We start from the raw sequence: 19378 nt of genomic DNA on the forward strand, positions 1-19378 counted from the left end.
CTTGAATATACAGATATTGTAGATGACCCAGTTTCTAACACTTCTTGCAGAATGCAAATCGCTTTAACCGTTTAGGATAAATTCATCTTGGTGCTTATATGGTATTTTCTTCCTAAGTGCACTGGAGGCAGCTGCCGCTGTATAAGCAATACTTTCTCCCGCCCACACCAGTGATAACCCTGTTCTCTTTGGACGATGGCTAAAGAGGGATGAATATTTATGGAAGGGGCAGGGTTATCAGCCAGAGTAGGCGGGAGAAAGCATTGCACATACAGCAGCTGCTGCCTCCAGTGTGTGTGTACTTATACTTATACTGTGTGTACTTATATGAGGTACCAATAATCTGGTACTTTTGTTTCTTGACTCAATTTAAAATTGACTGCTGCCTGGAAATGACTGAGAAAAAAATCAGACCATGTACTTGAGAAAGCTATAGTATTTCATTTTCAATAGTTTCGAAATATCAGGATAACCAGATAGATTAGAAAGATTGAACGTCTTCACGTGGGTTATTTTAAAGGGCTATGAGGCTGAATGTAGACATGTTTTGTTTGGCTTTTCTTTTGTTCTTTGTTTTTTTTTTATAGTGCATTTTCATATTGGAGTGTCAATAGTCACTGTGTCTTGTATGTTCAGATACCTGGGTCATTTCATACACTGTGAGTGATGCCCCATGTTATTAAGCTTGTGAGATTGGTCTTTATCTCATACATATAAAGAGGTATTAAATCGGAGCACATTATATACAATTTTCATTTTGGACAAATTGTGCGTAAAATGAGTCTATTATATGCAGAGATCTGAAACATTTGGATTTCTTTATATAAAAAAAATATTGATGCCTTTACTTTTATGTGACAATCACTGCACAAAGAGAAATTCGAAGACACTCTCTTAATGCACACAAGGGAATTACAAAAATACATCTACCAGAAATTTATAGCTGACAACAAGCATTTTTTTTGCAAGACTTATGAAAAACAAATGGTCTGTTTGCAGTGAATGAAGTGTAAAATATGTAATTACCATTCATTGTTTCAAACATTTTGCAATAAAAAGTATGAAATTAAACTTTATTGCAAATCTCTCTCATTCTAAGCCTTTTTACTAGAAAAGCAGATATGCTTTAGGTCAGGATGAATTTTATTTAGGAGATTTACCGCCGGTGGAGGATAATTGGAGGCAAAATTCAGTGTTTGGAGAATCCGATCCGGTAGTTAAACACCAAACTGAACAAATTAGCTAAAATAATTAGAGCTAAAACAAAAGAATTTTGCAATTAGATCCATGTGGAAATGAGGTTTAATTTTACAGGATAAAAGTCAAAGTTGGTGAATTGGGAAAATGAGAAATTTTGGAAAGTGGCCAAAGGTGTCTAAGAGCTTTTGCTCTTAGAAGTAAAACAACTGAGTCTATTTTCAACTCCCAAGGACTGACTGATGTCTGGTTGTTTGTGCAGCAAAGCAAACATCCTTTGAAATGTGAACTCTTTGTATGTACTATGAAGTGTAGATTCTGTAAGTCTATTCATATATATGAACTGAAGTGAGTAAATAAACATTCCATTCAAGCCTTATAGAACCTACTCTATACAGACTCATTTCAATAGTATGCACTTCTGGTTTCTGGCAGATTGTCATGGCAACAATAGTTCTCTGAAGCAGAGTAAGGGTAGTCAACTAATATACAACTATGTATACTTTAGATAAATGTATTGACAGATTTCCCTATAAAGAATTCAGCATTACACTTGTTTGTCTGTTTAGCCTTGATGGTGGAACTTAAGATCTCCGGAAGGAGACAATTCAAAGTTCTTAAAACCATCTGCTAGATGAATCTTTCTTCTGATGAAACCCAAGCGTAGAAAGGAGGAAGAAAGGGGAACATGTGACATCAAAAACAATAATAATACAGATGAAATGTATACATAGAATATAGAAGAATACAGACAAAAGCTATTTGGGGTATGCAGTGGTGTATTTAAGGTTTGTGCTACCCTAGGCCCAACTAAACTCATGCACCTCTGTATTCTTAATGCCTCACCCCTTTCCTATAAGGACCGAAACTTTTAGGGAGTTATCCTATTTGTATTTTTTGTTGTGTTATATATCATTTCAAATGTTTTATTCTATATTTTAAGAAATATTGATAATTAAATAAAATAATACAAAATGTAAATTAAACTATTTTTACCAAGATGTGTCAACCATGTGAGGGTCAGTAACAAGTGAAAGTTGAGGAATGTCTGTCTCCTCATTGGCACTTCTTTGGAAGGGAGATTATCCTGTTACCAGCTGCCACCCCATCATAAAGTGTTGCCCTAGACCTAGGCCTTGTTGGCTTAGTTAAAGGGGTACTCCTGTGGAAAACTTTTTTTTTTAAATCAACTGGTGCCAGAAAGTTAGACAGATTTGTAAATTACTTCTATTTAAAAATCTTAATCCAGTGCTTATTAGCTGCTGAATACTACAGAGGAAATTAATTTCTTTTCGGAACACAGTGCTCTCTGCTGAATCACAGAGTGCTCTCTGCTGACATCTTAGTCCATTTTAGGAACTGACCAGAGTAGCATATGTTTGCTATGGGGATTTTCTCCTACTCTGGAAAGTTCTTAAAATGGACAGAAATGTCAGCAGAGAGCACTGTGCTCACGATGTCTGCAGAGAGCTCTATGTTCCAAAAAGAAAATTATTTCTTCTGTAGTATTCAGCAGCTAATAAGTACTGGAAGAATTAAGATTTTTTAACAGAAGTAATTTTCAAATCTGTTTAACTTTCTTGCACCAGTGTACTTAAAAAAAAAAAAGTTTTCCACCGGAGTACCCCTTTAAGATACAGGGCTGGCGTTTTGAAAACACAAACAAAAGGAGAGATAATACAATATATCAGGGGAGTATGAATAGAAAACCTTTTTGAGCAAATCCATTGTACCAGCCTGAAGGGCAGATTATTTCTCAAAGATCATAATCGAGTTGACCCTAGCTATTACAGTTGAGAGGACAAGATGTTTTTTTTTTTCCAATTTAGTAGCAATATAGATCCTGGCAGCTAACAAAATAAATTGGAGCAAAATAAAAACAGAATAGCATATGTTGTTGGGTTTGTGTCTGAGTAGGCAAACAGTAAGATGAAGAGGACAGCGAACACCCATGACCTCTACTATCCATCGCTTGCACCAGACAACAGTAATAATAGGACAGGTTCCCTATATGTGGTATGAAGAGACCACCTTGGAAAAACCCAGATAGCATAGGGGCGAGACAGCAGGATACATAGAGTATAAGCTGGCAGAGATGTAAAATGTCCTATGGATAACTTTCAATGCCATTTTAACCTGAAAAAACTTGCTAACTACCTTGGCTAAGTTGGGAGCAGTAGGATTGCTAAGACGAAAGAGTCATGGTCGCATGGAGATCCTTTGCCCACTTAAGCATATATATGATAGTTTCTGGTCTTTTGAGGGGTTTAATTAAGAACAAAATAAAGATTAAGAACCAGGGCAAAGGGGGAATAAAGGGCCAAATATTAAAAGAATGTAGATTCACTTCATACAATAGGGGACCCCAATAACCTCAGAAAGAATAAGACCTGCACCAATTTGAAAGTATCAGGGGGAGATTGTTTAAACCTGGAGTAAAATAGAGTCACCACCAAAAAACTGTGAAAGTTAAGTAATCCTTTTTATGTAGTTTAATAAGTATTTGTTATTGTAAACCAAGAATAATAGCCTTATAAAATATAATCCCTACTAATGTTTTGGCTATTTTAACTATATTTAGTTAATTTTCTTAGTTAACAATACATTTAAATAACTTAGATTGAGAGCTTACAGGGTAACATTCACATTGGTTAAAAAGCCAACCAGTGATTAGTAATTGACTAACACCTTGTATATACCATTTTCTATGTGCCAAGTACATCAACTTTCACATAAAACCAACTCCTATTTAATATTGTAATAGTACACAGTAACTGAATGCTTTGTATACAGCCACTGTGCCCTGTCATTCCTATTCTTTCAGATTCATTGGGTTTTATTGTGTCCCTTCTGTTGCAGCCCATCAATGTCATAGGTGCATTCACTATCATAATATCTCAGCTCTTTCTCTTCCAGTAAAGGTGTAACAATAAAGAGTAATTTAGGACCTCGGCAGCAGGATTATTATCTGCTTGGCCAATCATCTGTCACTGCTGGGAATGGGTTCATAGTAATGTCACAAATGAATATGTTCAATACAGTGCTGATGGAATCCATCTAAATGTACTTCATAGACAGATGATCTGAAGATGCCCAATAGTGATGTATTGTAGAGAACACAGAAAAAAAGTGTGACATGATGGTATATTGATCCTGTGAGACTGTTCAGGAAAATGCAATTAGGTGGCTGAAAAATCAACACACTGAGCGAGAGTGTCAGATCTAAGAGAGCCCTCAAACTGGCCTTCACCATATGTCTACATTAAGACATCTCATTTACAGGACATTTTTTGTAGTTTAGGCATAAATGTAAAGAAGGTATAACATTTGTCGCAAGTTGTGGTTGCAAGCAGAAATACTGTGTTACACTTGTGTTACAGATAATATCACTGAGGGCTTAAATGATATTACCATTGAAATAGAATCTGCAATATCTAATCAATGCGTCTCCATTAAAAGTAGTCATTAAATAGGATGAAGACTAAATAAAGCATCTGAGAAACAGACAAAAAAGTGACGGTAGTGTTGGTGGTGGGGTACTGGACAGGAACGGTTGAAAAATGCTAGTAGTCTCCTAGAAGCTAAAATACTTAAAAAAATTATGTCCCTATTAAATATAGAGAATGTTTATAAAGGGGGCTGGGTCCATAAAATATTTTATTGCTTTTTTTTTTTTTTTATAAAATGTTTAATTAATTAAATTATTTTTTTATTTATTTAATGTTCTCTTACTGATTTCCCCTGAAACTAGGGTTTATATATTATACATAGTTACATAGTTAGTACAGGTGAAAAAAGACACATTTCTATCAAGTTAAACCAGGGAGGTAAAAGGAAGCAGTACGGGTGGATGCAACGGGGGGGATGTGATTCTTTATTTCTGCAAATGCATTAATGTTATTTAGTTTTAAGAATATATCTAAGCCTGTTTTGAAACCCTAAACCCCATGTTCCTGATTTTTTTTTACAATATAGAAGACACATTTTATAATTAACATTTTCGTTCATTCATGTTGTAATATATGAAAAAAATGTTTCCCTTGAGGAAGAGAAGAAACATCTTAGCTACAGAGTTAATAAAATCATGTTTTTTTTTAACTATGAAATCCTCTAATTCTGTATGCCATCTGTGTATGTGGAGAGATGTCAATCACAGAGAGGAGGACAGAGTAAGGCACAGAGGAGTTTCCAATCTGCAGGGATATATTTGTTATTAGTAGGGATGTCCCGATACTTAGTATCGGTATCGGGGCTGATACTCGGCATTTGCATGGTATTGGGGACTCATTTAATGTCCCCGATACCATGTCCGATACCTGCTGCTATGGGGCCCCGCTCCGCTGTCCCGTTCTCCCGATCGCATCATGGTGTCCTATGGAGTAGCATGTGACGTACAAGTCACTGCTCCTCCTCCCCTGTGCCCGCGTAACACTACGGAGGAAGCAGAGTGACGTGTATGTCATATGCTCCTCCATAGGACGCGATGATGCGATCAGGAGAACAGGACAGCGGAGCGGCAACACCCAAGGACAGCCACAGGTGAGCTGTCCACAAGAGCAGGGGGGGGCTGCTGTCTAAAAAAGGTGGTGGGGGCTGCTGTCTATAAGGGGGGGGCTGCTGTCTATAAGGGGGGTCTGCTGTCTATAAGGGGGGTGGGTGCTGTCTATAAGGGGGGCCTGCTGTCTACAAGGGGGGGGCTGCTGTCTACAAGGGGGGACCCTGCTGTCTACAAGGGGGGACCCTGCTTCCTACAAGGGGGACCCTACTGTCTACAAGGGGGACAAGAGGAAGCGCTGTCTACAAGGGGGGGAGGCCTTCTGTCTACAAAGTGGAGGGGGGCCTGCTGTCTAAAAGGGGGAAAAGAGGAAGCGCTGTCTACAAGGGGGGGGCTGCTGTCTACAAGGGGGGCTGCTGTCTACAAGGGGGTGCTGTCTACAAGGGGGGGTGCTGTCTACAAGGGTGGGTCCCTGTCTACAAGGAGGGGGCCCACTGTCTACAAGGGGGGGGCTGTCTGTAAGGGGGACAAGAGGGAGCACTGTCTACAAGGAGGTGGCCTGTTTTCTACAAGGGGGACACAGGGCGGGCGCTGTCTACAAGGGGGACAAGAGGGGGTGCTGTCTACAAGGGGGGGCACTGTCTACAAGGGGGGGGCGCTGTCTACAAGGGGGGGCTGCAGTCTACAGAAGTGGGGCTGTGGTCTACAGGGGGATGCTACTAATGTCTGCAACTATCTATACTACCTACAAGGGGATACTACCTACTATTAAAGGAAATCTTACAGCAGAGTCACCTGCACTAACTTGAATTTATAGGTAGTTAGTGCATGTGACTCGGTTTCTATCACTGCTCACCATGTGAACAATGGCTCCGGAGACATCGGTCTCACCGCCAATGCAAATTCCCTGTCCTGTCCAATGGAGAAGAGAGAGATCTTGGCTCATACTACAGCAGCCACCTCCATTGCACACAACAAGAAACCCACATATCATACGGTAAGCAGCGCCAAAAACCGGGTCACTCTGGTGTCAGATTCCCTTTAAAGTAAAAGTACTTGTACTTGGTATCGGCGAGTACTGGAATTAATGTATCGGTACTCGTACTCGGTCTTAAAAAAATGGTATCGGGACATCCCTATTTATTAGGCATCCAGGGGCCTGTGCCTAGGGCAGTGATCTCAAACTATGGCTCTCTAGGTGACTCAAAACTTCAACTCCCACCATGCCCGTACAGCCGTTGGCTGCAGCCAAAGGCTATCTGAGCATGCTTAGAGTTGAAGTTTTGCAACTCCTGGGGGCCACAGTTTGAGACAACTGCTTTACAGCCTTATACATGTGGATGGATAGATTGTCTAAAAGCAGGTTATCACTTCAGATATTGCTAAGCATAAGGTGAAGTGCGCACCAAAATCCAAACACATGATTATTTTAGCATGGATTGGTCACAGGTTTACTGAAGAACCCATGACGAAAAAGTCTGCAACAATTGTAATTGAATTATAACCTATGATAGCCGTACATTGGTGATATTGTTCAACACATCTACTACTTGGAGTCTAATGTGGAGTATACGTTCATTGTTCACCATAGAAATAAATACTGCCATGCGATTATTTATTAGTATGCCTGTTCTATCAGTCTGTAGGTGTTCTAGTTTAGTCTTTATATTATGTTATTGGATTTTTCAGTGAACAGCTCTAGTGTCCTTCTCAAAAAATGCTCCTTTAAATCTCTCTAGATTTCAGAAGAATAATAGAGAGAATAAAAATGAAAACATTCATGTACAGCTCGCATTTCGTTTCTTAGATCGATGTGCGAGTAAATATGGTTCCATCTCGGGCTTTTAGATAGAAACACTAGGAATAGACACCATTCCTTACTTATTGAAGGCCCTCAGCTCTCTGTCAGTGATATACAATTTGATTTACATTACATTCAAACCTATTGAGCTTTCCACCCTGAGGTGCTGATGGTTTTAGGTTGTGTGATTGAAAAAATGATCTGATGCTTTGGGTGAAATACTGTAACTACCATGCAGAAGACTGTGAATAGAATATGTGTACAATGTTATACATGCTTTGGTATTTTACAAATACTTTATTTTGGATCAGCCTCACTATGTTAAAGGGGTATTCCAGGAAAAAAAACATTTTTATTTATATCAACTGGCCCCAGAAAGTTAAACAGGTTTGTAAATTACTATTATTAAAAAATCTTAATCCTTTAAATAATTATCAGCTGCTGAAGTTGAATTGTTGTTTTCTCTCTTGCAACAGTGCTCTCTGCTGACATCTCTGCTTGTCTCTGGAACTGCACAGAGTAGAAGAGGTTTGCTATGGGGATTTGCTTCTACTCTGGAAAGTTCCTGAGACACGTGTCATCAGAGAGCACTTAGACAGAAAAGAACAACTCAACTTTAGCAGCTCATAAGTGCTGAAAGGATTAAGATTTTGTAATAGAAGTAATTTACACATCTGTTTAACTTTCTGGAGCCAGTTGATTTGTAAAAAAAAAACTTTTTTCCTGGATAACCCCTTAAAAAAGTGTCAGAATGTGATGTGTCATATCTTGTCTAAGATAAATGTGGTGGGGAGGCTCAGTCCTCAGATGACATAAAAGGGAATATTAGTATACAGAAAAACAGCTCATTTCCTCCTTAAAAAAGCACCACACCTGTCCTCAAGTTGTGTGTGGTATTGCAGCTCAGTTCCAGATTTAGACAATATTAAGGCCCCTTTACCAGTTATCAGGCAAATTCAAGTTAGTATGAACTTCTGTTCCTGATATTCGGCCCATGTATCGGCTATGTTGCCACGTGTTATATATGGTAGAATCTTATGACAGGTTCCCTTTAAAGTGTATCTGTCATTTCAACAAATGTCTGACATGTTAGAATGTTGCATCAGCGGGTGTCTGGTGCTGGTACCTCTACTGATTACTAGAATGAAGGGGCAGAAGCATGGCGCTGTGCTCTTTAATGTCCACTTTGCAACTTAAGAAAGAAGTATTTTGTATACCACACGTTTCAGCTGTGTAAAGAGCAGATGAAGGAACATAGTGGCCCTCATTTACTATTGCAAACCCGACATGTTTTGTTGGGTTGTGCGCCAGATTCTGTCGCATTGCGCCAGAAATTCTGTCTGCTCCAGAATTTGCGCCAGAATTGAAAAAACCCAGACTAACTTAATTTTGCTAAGAAAACCCAAAAAAGGGGGGTGGGCGCCGGGAAAAGGGGGCGTGGTCTCGTAAAAGGGGCGTATTCCAGACATTTTCACAAAAACCCAACATATTTACTAAGGTTTCCACATAAAATGTGGTAGATTTGAGCTGAGGAAAACCAGACAGATCAGAGCAGGTGAAAAAAAGCAAAATGTAGGGAGAGTGGAAAATGTAGGGAAACCTTAGTAAATACCGTGGAAAATAAATTGTAGGGAATTAAAACCCACAAAGAAACCTACACTCCACTCTTAGTAAATAAGGGCCAGTATGCAATTGCTTTTGCCCCTTTATTTTAGCGATCAATGGGGGTCTCAGCACCTGGACCACCACCAATAAAAACTTTAGATAAGTCAGTAGTTTGCTAAATTAGAGGAAACATCTATTGTTGCTTTGTAGAACTTTCTTGTAATGACCTTTAAGGGTATACAGATGTCATAGAGGAGTCCCACACTGGTAGACGTGTCCTGTCAATATTTAAAGAAGAAGTCCCATGCCTAGAAGTACAGAAAAACTTAAACCCTATCCACAGTATAGGGCATAAGTTTTAGATTGCGTGGGGTCTGACCGCAAAGCTAATAAAGTATCGGTATTTGATCATCTTCCAGCCATTGTAGTGATAAGATTATTATTTTTGGTTACAGTTTCTAAGGCATTTACAATGTGTTTGTTTTTCTATTTCCACCTAAAGTGAACAAGCACAAACCATGGATAGAAACGTCATATCATGGAGTTATCACTGAAAATAATGACACAGTTATTCTGGATCCTCCTCTGGTTGCACTGGACAAAGATGCCCCGGTTCCATTTGCAGGTAGGTGTTTATTTTACTAATACTGTTCTTGGTTTTCTAAATATCTTGCACATTTACACTTGGATTATCTTGTATAAGATATATATATATATATATATATATATATATATATATATATATATATACATATATTATTTAAAGCTGCAAAGTGGAGATGAGTTTTCACTGATTCCGTTGTATTCCATTCCATATTCAGTAAGTGTCCTCCAGCAGCAATCTCAATAGTGTATTTCCCAGGCAATGACCTGAAATGACAGTAATGATACATTTAATCTTTTATGGGTTGTAAGTACAGACCTGTCATTGGTCATTACCTGTGACAAATCATATTTGTATGAAGCCATGTAAAAGCCAAGAATAGGGAAAGCAGGCCATCGATGTGAAGCTTTTCCTGTTGTGACAATCCAACATTCTCCAACAGCAATTTCAATAGCTGGCTGTTGTAAAACGTTTAACTAAAACATTTGTACAGATATTTTATACTGTGTAACTTCATAAATCCGACAGTATAAAATGCACATATAGACAACTTACATTGTAATATTCTTCCAAATAGAAAATATTTTTTCCACTTACAAACACATTTTTACTAAGCTGTCATTCCCTTATAGAAAAATAGATTGGTGTTAGGTACTCCCGGCAAAAACCTTGTTGTTTTTATGATCTTTGGTCATCCATTCTCAATGGTTTGAACTTAGTCTATCAAACTTGGACTTTAGATTTGTTCCATTTTAATACTTGTAGTGTTTTTTAATAGAAACACATCTATCTATCTATCTATCTATCTATCGAGGATAGAAGCAGCACATCCAGATAGAAACACTTGAGTGGGGGAACGCAGGTATAGGATTGTGGCCAGGCAATCCAGCCTGATATACTTCAGATAAAGGAAAGAAGTCCAATTACGGTGTGGTTTATTCCATAGTGTAATGGAGTACAACGTTAGCATGAGGCTACTGAAATGTTGTACTCTTTTACACTATGGAATAAACCACACTTTGACTGGACTTCCTTTGGTGATGCTGCATTTATCCAAAGTATATCTACCTGCCTGTCTGTCGTAAGTAAGTAAGTAAGCAGCTGGTAAAATGGTAGATGGGAGGCATGGATCATTGAGCCGTCTTGCCTCAGTGGCATAAGAGTGGGCTTTGAAGTGACTGAAGGTTCACTGCACCAAAATAATTTTGCACTGAACTGAGAGGTAGATTATGTTTGTAAAGAGAACCTGGTGTGAAGGAAAATTATGTTTCTGTTTACTGTAAGCTGCAAGTGCAACCAATTGCTATATGTGAATTATTGCAATAAGCCCAGGACTCCTGAACTGTGACCCCTGCCTGTTTGATTCTGTTTGCTTGGTGGCAATACTGTTTGAAGGATTCCATTCTATTCTCTCTCTCTCTCTCTCTCTCTCTCTCTACCTGTCTGTCTAGAATATAGGAAATGGGCTCCTCTCTCCAAGTGCTCCACAGTGTCTGTCTATCTTTGACATCCAAAAAAGGGGTCCTATAAAAAAAAAAATAATAATAAATAAAATAATAAACATTAAAATGTGCCATCTATTCAGGTAGAAAATAAGTAAGGAAAGCAAGTAAGCAAACCTCTTTGTTTCCAAAGGAGGTAATGTGTCCAATGGATGAAGCACTTTAGGTAATGTATGAAGACTTAAAATTTATCATGTGAACAAATAAATAAATAAAGATAATGATAAGATGTTTTAAAACACTATGAGGAGATTTATTTTACACTAACACCTGTTTTTAGGTTTAAAAAAGTTGTACATTGATGCACAAGGCCCATTTATTGCATATATTTATGACTTTTTACTTGTTTACACCATGCACAAGAGGTGTGTGTTGAGCTTAACGTAAATGGGGTGGGGTTTCACAGTAAGTGGGCATGTTACCTGTGTTGTTTACCTATTCACATTGTAGGTTTTTGTTTGTTTTTTTAAAGCTTTCAAGCTTTAATACATTATGGAGACAGAGGTCCACTGTTCTTTCTGCCTCTCTTATGGTGTCTAATTTTGACAGGAAGGACAAAGGAGAAATGTGTTTGTTTCCCCCTTTTCGACCCTTCCATATATGTGAGTTCCTCTGTTCAAGGGCCCCATTAAAGCTGCATTACATGTCTGTATGGTATTTATGTCCTTTACATCTATCTATGTATCCATCCATCTCCACAAACTAATCAAGTGAAAATGCTTCAACCTGGCCGCCATCCAGACTACTATCATTCTGAATTGGCGTGTGTAAATGGACAGTCAAGACTTAAAATGTGTCTCATCTGCCAGAAAATGTATCTGACCTGCTGTCTTAACAGTCACCATTATCTCTTCCAATAATGGTGAACTGAAAGAAGACCCCATTATGGGAAATGGAAGTGCGATGCAGCAGATTCTAGGAATTCTTTTACAATAATTGCCACAGGATGATCCTTCTCCTGCCTAAACTCATGTATACATGGAATACAGTATGTTTAGCATCTCCTAATCATATTCTGTCCATGTATTCTGTAGTCTTATATCTGCTCATACATTACAATTGTATACGTCTCCCATGGTTTGACAGTTTCTTTGCTCTTCGCATTCCGTACTGTCACACAATGACCGTCATGTCCAAAGTAAATGTTCAATTACATAAAGCCCATGTAGCTGTTTGTTCAATTACCTATAGCTCATGTAGCTGTTTTAGTAGGATAACACCATTTCTTATTCACATGGATGAACCACTAGGCTAGATGAGGTTCAACAAAGACTTTGGCATCTCTGCTCAGGCCTATCTTCTCCATTACAATACACAGATTGTCTGTACAGACTGCGACCCCATCATTGTCACGAGAAGGGCAGATGTCCTACCCGGGTTCTGACAGTGGATATAATATTTTACCTATTTCCCTGCAGCTCTGACAGCATCCATATTAAAAGAACTTGTTTAACACTCAGCACATTTTGGAATCTATCTGCACAAAATACACACCAGCTGTTAACCTCATAAAATGGCATAATGTGACGCCTGCTCTTTCAGTCTGCACAAGCAGGGCACTAATGCAGATGGGTTATGGTAATGGACTTCAGGATACATTTATTTTTGCATTGGTAGTTATACGTGTAATGGATCGAAGAAGAAAAAAAAAAAAATGAAAGCCGCACTCATAATTGAAGTGAAAGTTCTTTTGTTGGGAATGAGGTTTTAAAATATTCAACTTTTAACCATTGCCCTTTTAACCTTCCATCTGCCGAAGGGTGTTAGAATATTGATGAAATAAAATGGTTTAATGCAGCCTCCATTTAGAGAATTATATTAGGAGGACGGTATAGGTTCGGTAGAAATTATCCACTCCTCTTTACCAAGCCCAAATAATCTTTCCATTATACTAAATTAAGATGAACAGATGGTTTACAGCTGGATGCGACAGCTAAATGGGGGTCTTTAGGAAATTGGATTCTGGCTGCAATTCTGTAAAAACATAATAGAAATCCTGCTTAGATACTCCTATACCTCCATAGAGAATGGAATGGTGAAGCAGCACAACTTTATCCTAAGTAAACTTATGAAGTTACAGAATAGTGCCTAGTACCTATATAATAAGTATATAGTATACAATATATGTAGATAGAATGGAAGACAGCACCAGGACCGAGCCACTATGCAGGTGACCATCCAGACAGCCAATCCGGATTAGAAGCAACAAATTAACTATATGTCACAGCATCCAAGCAGCAGACTCCAAAATTATGTAAAAAGCTGAAGTCTTTTTATTGATTACCCAAAGTGTATGCATGCACTTTGGGTAACCAATAAAAAAACTACAGCTCTGTCATGATTTTGGAGTTTGCTGCTTGGATCCTGTGACTGATATTTTGTTGATTAGTATACACTATAAAGATAATGCATTTATTTACAGGTCTCCTATAGGCCAGGTCCTTGATGGCATTAAAACATGCCAATATTCTCTTCAACTGGCTTACAACAGCTTGAACCCTGCCTGCTCATTTGCACCCACCTATTCCCCCTATAGTAGTCATTTTCATGATAAGCTGGCATAAAATTAATGGTGTTGACAATAATTGTATATTTGTCAGGTGCCATTTATACTTTTTTCTAATTGGCCATGTTTTTTGCTATGAGGGGGAGATTGACTAAGGCCAGGTTCACATATGTCCAATGTCCAGCATAGATGAACTCAGCCTAAGTCTTGATGCAACTGATGCCACAACTGATGACAACATGCATCCGTTATCATCAGTTGTGTAGCATCCGACATCCATTGTTTTGACACACTGAACAGGGAAACGCAACAAGCTGTGTTCCTTGTCCAGTGCCATCCATTGTGTCCAAACTGAGACGCCAGATGATTGTGAACTGTCCCATTCAAATTAATGGAATTAGTTCTAGCATCAGTTTCCCTCCGGTGCACGCCAGAGGGAAACACTTCTAGACAACTGATGTATGTGAAGGGGCCCTAAGAAAAGGGCATAAGATTTCTAGCACCAATGGCACCAAATACCTGGCTTGCGTGTATGCACCAAATACACTCTGTGTTTTAAAAACTTTTTATTCTTCATTAGACAGTATAGTGTTTATAAAAGAGAGAGTGTAAAATGTAATGAAGATGTGTACACAATATCGGTGTAAGATAAGTTAGTCATGAAATGAAATAAGAAAGAGAAAGGTGTCCAGCATTTGCACCACATGTGCACCAGTGTGATACATTTGGCCCATTATCTGTCAGATTTAGTTTCGTTTTTTTTCTGCTGATGTGGGGGTTAGAAGGACAAGCTTCGAGAAGCAGGAACAGATGGTGAGGAGGAGCCATTTTCAGTGATACAGAGCTTCTGGAATGATAGGAGGTGAATTACAAAATAAAATTGTTTCTTCTCTGGCCGCACGATTGATTCTTGTTTCTCAGTAGTTTGTTAGTAGGCAAGAATATTTGGCAGCAAACAGAACAGATGAAAAGGGACTTATAGCATACATAGATCTGGGTGGTAATTCTGCATCGTTAAGTTCATGGGCTTGGAAAATATTAAGCCCCATTGCCTTTAATTCAAGTTATAAGAACTTTATCTAAAAAAGTAAGGACTCCCATCTAAGAATTCTGCACTTGAAGAGCTGTAGGCTTTACATTTGGTACAAGCAACACTTCTATGCTGGATAATTTTGTGATAACAGTGACATCACTCATAGAGAATAAATAATTCATGGGCTTCCATCTTCAAAGTAATATGGCGTGAAGCATACAGTATATTTTTTACCATGTCTGTTATCAGAAACTTTGCTAGATATTGGAATTATTGGACATGAAAGGGTGAAGGTCTTGTATAAATTGAGCATAAGGAGATAGCAAATCCCTTGAGAAAAGTATTACTAGTTCTAGCTTATTTTCTATGAAACGCTTAAGCTATTGAAGAAATGAAGTAAAACCAATCTAGGAGAACATACTATAAGTGACGTGATTTTTTTTTCTTATGAATCAAGCATAAATGCGTGCAGTCATGTTATATTGCATATTGTATTTGCTATGTAAGTCACTTTTTTGAAGCTCCTGAACTTAGGCTGGTCCGTAGTCGTAGATTTGACCAGTCCACTATCTAATGTGTTTTAGGGCAACATGGCTTATCTTTTTGTTTTGAAGGGAGAAAGAAGAGCTGCCCCAGAGTTCAACAGTGACCTGCTACCTTCTCCCCTTTATGAACACAAAAATGTTCAAGATACTGCTATGTGCAGCCTAAGGCTATTTCCCGAATGATGAAGGCTGTAGGTTGTGACAAAATCTAACAAATTGATCATTAGTATCTTTGCAGAAAGATAAACCAGTGTCTCCGATCTCCAAGTAATTATCATTCAGTTGCAGATAGAATTGGCTTTTTTAACAAGCTTGATAAGTAACTTTGACTTAATGTACTCCATATATTACCAAGGAGATCATATCTATGTCAATAGCATTAGAGTGAGTGCACTAGGTGATTTTTTTTTTTTTTTTTTTTACCAGTAGGATGAATATTATACATGTAGAAACTTTTTTATGACTCCCTTGCTATAATTTCAATAATAATGTTTAGGCATATACAGTAGATACATTTTTAATTACCACACAGCAATTCTGTCCAGTATATATATATATATATATATATATATATATATATATATATATATATATATATATATATATCTTATAGTATATCTCTGTATTTTAGCATCCAAAATGCTCTGCCAATTTCTTTCTTAATAAATATAGCTTTATATTTTTCAGAACTACATTTTTAGGACAAATAACTCCAAATTCCCTGCATAGAAATGGATATGGAGTACAATGTGGATCCACTAGAACCTGGCTTCTCAACCTGGGGTACGCTTACCCCTAAGGGTACGCCAGGGGCTGTCAGGGGGTACGCAAAAGTGCTGTCAAATACCGGCCATGCATTGACCAATATTTGACAGTGCATATCAGAGAACGGCCGCAGTAGCTCACTGTACAGTAGCTGCGGCCCAAGCTGCGGCCACGGCTACTGTGAGTGAGCTGCGTGGACGTGTGACCTCCCCTGATGTTGTGCAGACTTTCCACACAGCGCAGGAGGAGGTCATACGCCGCTGAACGGGGCACCCTGCATCCAGAGACAGGCCACAGGGAACCGCAGGACGCCAGGTAAAGGATAAAAACTAAAAGTTAAACACAACTGTATGACACGGAGGGGGACTGTATGGGATGGAGGGGGACTGTATGGGATGGAGGGGGACTGTATGGGACGGAGGGGGACTGTATGGGATGGAGGGGGGATGTATGGTATGGATGGGGGATGTATGCCTTGTGCTTTATTACTCCCCATCCCCCCTCCGCCATTATCCCTCTCCCCTTCCAGCTTAATCCCCTTGCGCCATTCCCCCTTCCTATGATTCCCTTTTGCCATATCGGATAATAATGGCACAAGGGGATTAATATGGAGGGGGGGAAATCGCAAAAGGGAATCAGAGGGAGGGGGGGATAATGACACAAGGGGATTAAGATGGAGGGAGGGATAATCAACCCCCCCCCTCCATATTAATCCACTTGTGCCACTATTATCTGACATGGCAAAAGGGGATCAGAGGAGGGGAGAATAATGGCACAAGGGGATAAAGATGCAGAGGGAATGATGGCGCAAGGGGATTAATATGGAAGGGGGAGGGTTGATTATCCCTCCCTCCATCTTAATCCCCTTGTGCCATTATTCTTCCTCCATCTTAATCCCCTTGTGTTATTATTCCTCCTACATCTTTATCCACTTGTGTTATTATTCCTCCTACATCGTTATCCCCTTGTGCTATTATTCCCCCTCTATCTTAATCCCCTTGTCCCATTATTCCCCCTCCATCTTTATTCCCTTGTGTTATTATTCCCCTCCATCTTTATCCCCTTGTCCCATTATTCCTCCTCCATCTTAATCCCCTTGTCCCATTATTCCTCCTCCATCTTTATCCCCTTGTACCATTATCCCCCCCCTCCATCTTTCTCCCCTTGTGTTATTATTCCTACTCCATCTTTATCCGCTTGTGTTATTATCCCTCCTCCATCTTAATCCCCTTGTGTTATTATCCCCCTCCATCTTTATCCCCTTGTCCCATTATTCCCCTTCCATCTTAATCCCCTTGTACCATTATCCCCCCCTCCATCTTTATCCCCTTGTACCATTATTCCCCCTCCATCTTAATCCCCTTGTACCATTATTCCCCCCTCCATCTTTATCCCCTTGTACCGTTATCCCCCCCCCTCCCTCTGATCCCCTTTTGCCATATTGGAAATAATGGCACAAGGGGATAAAGTTGGAGGGGGGAATAATAGCACAATGGGATTAAGATGGAGGGGGAATAATGGGACAAGGGAATAAAGATGGAGGGGGGAATAATTGCATAAAGGGATTAAAATGGAGGGGGGATAATAGTACAAGGGTATTAAGAGGGAGGGGGAATAATGGGACAAGGGATAAAGATTAAGGAGGGAATAATGGGACAAGGGGATTAAGATGGAGGGGAATAATAGCACAAGGGGATAAAGATGGAGGGGGGATAATGGGACAAGGGGATAAAGATGGAGGGGGGAAATAATAACACAGGGGGATTAAGATGGAGGAGGGAATAATGGGACAAGGGGATAAAGATGGAGGGGTGGAATAATGGGACAAGGGGATAAAGATGGAGGGGGGAATAATCGCACAAGGGGATTAAGATGGAGTGGGAATAATGGGACAAGGGGATAAAGATAGAGGATGGAATAATGGGACAAGGGGTTTAAGATGGAGGGGGAATAATAACACAAGGGGATAAATATGGAGGGGGAATAATGGGACAAGGGGATAAAGATGGAGGGGGGATAATAACACAAGGGGATTAAGATGGAGGGGGGAATAATAGCACAAAGGGATTAAGATGGAGGGGGATGCATTAGTATAAAGGTAAGGACACGCCTTTTGTCCGCGGGTACCCTTCGCGCGCAAGTTCCCATGCGAGAGGTACCCGCGGACATATTTTCAGCCTTTGGGGGTACAGTTGCCAAAAAGGTTGAGAACCACTGCACTAGAAGCAGCTTTGGAGGTTGCTGCGTACCATCTTATTCTTGAGTTAAATATATAACGGTACACGTTGAGCTCCTAAGCTCCTTCTAGTAGTGACTATTAGTTATTAGTTATAATAAGCTTTGTATCAGACAACTGGAAATCTGACGTCTATAAAGATATATTAAGATTTTACCTCTAGGGGGATTTACACTTTATGGTTTGCAAAGTCTCCTTGAGTTCACTGCCTACTGTCTGTATCAGTGTGTTTTCGGCTGTCATTGAGTGTCTGTCTCCTCTGTATGTATTAGCAGTATGATGTGGGGAGGGACAAACACAAGCTCGGAGGAGCCATTTTCAATGATATGGAGCCTCTGGCACAGTAATAGGTGAATTACTAAGTAAAATTGTTCCTTCTCTGGCTGCACTATTGATTGTTGTCTCTCAGTAGTTTGTTAAAATACAATAATCTTTGGCAACTAGCAGATGAGATAAAAAGTGACTTACTTATAGCATACATAGTCCTAGGTGGTAATTCTACATGGCTGAGTTTGTGGGGCTTGAAAATAATACTGCCCCACAGCCCACTTGCATTCACCTACCCTGTTTGGCTGAAAGCCACAAGATAAAGAGGGCATTGGCTTAACTTTCATGGACTTCTGCCATGCTGGGGAATTCCCCCTGGACACTTAAATAGGTCATCCACCATAAAGTGATTTTAGTACTTTCCTTCCAATCAGTAATTGACATGCTTAGGAAGGATCTGTGCTTGACTTGGGGTTAAATGGCTATGTTGTGAGATTACCATAACATTGTGGCTATCTTTTTGTGAACTGTTGGAGTTTGTTCTCTCAAACTACAAATCCCATAGTTCCTTGTTTGTAAGTGTGAGGTCATTTTTCTTCCTCCCACACATCAGCCACTCCATCCATTGCTGCCTTCAATTCAATAGACCAGTGTTTTCTGACCAGGGTGCCTCCAGCTGTTGCAAATTCTTCCACAATGATCTCCCACCCTAAGGTCACTCCACCCATTGAAGCAAAGATGGGCTCCCTTTGAACACCTGACTAGTGATGTAATGTCTCAAGCCGCACTGCAACCTGGAAAAAGCTGAGACAATTCTAATTT

The 19378-nt window shown here is 39.5% G+C and overlaps 1 protein-coding gene across 2 annotated transcripts in view; it reads left to right on the plus strand.

Moving 5' to 3' along the window:
• Positions 1-19378, plus strand: part of CLSTN2 (calsyntenin 2) — a 1059217-nt gene that overhangs the window by 421556 nt on the left and 618283 nt on the right. For both annotated transcript variants that reach the window (XM_056564871.1, XM_056564872.1), the window contains exon 2: positions 9601-9723. In XM_056564871.1, the coding sequence (XP_056420846.1) occupies positions 9601-9723 (123 nt within the window). The remainder of the gene's footprint in view (positions 1-9600; positions 9724-19378) is intronic.

The sequence above is a fragment of the Hyla sarda genome, chromosome 3, assembly GCF_029499605.1.
Source record: "Hyla sarda isolate aHylSar1 chromosome 3, aHylSar1.hap1, whole genome shotgun sequence".
Taxonomy (NCBI): domain Eukaryota; kingdom Metazoa; phylum Chordata; class Amphibia; order Anura; family Hylidae; genus Hyla; species Hyla sarda.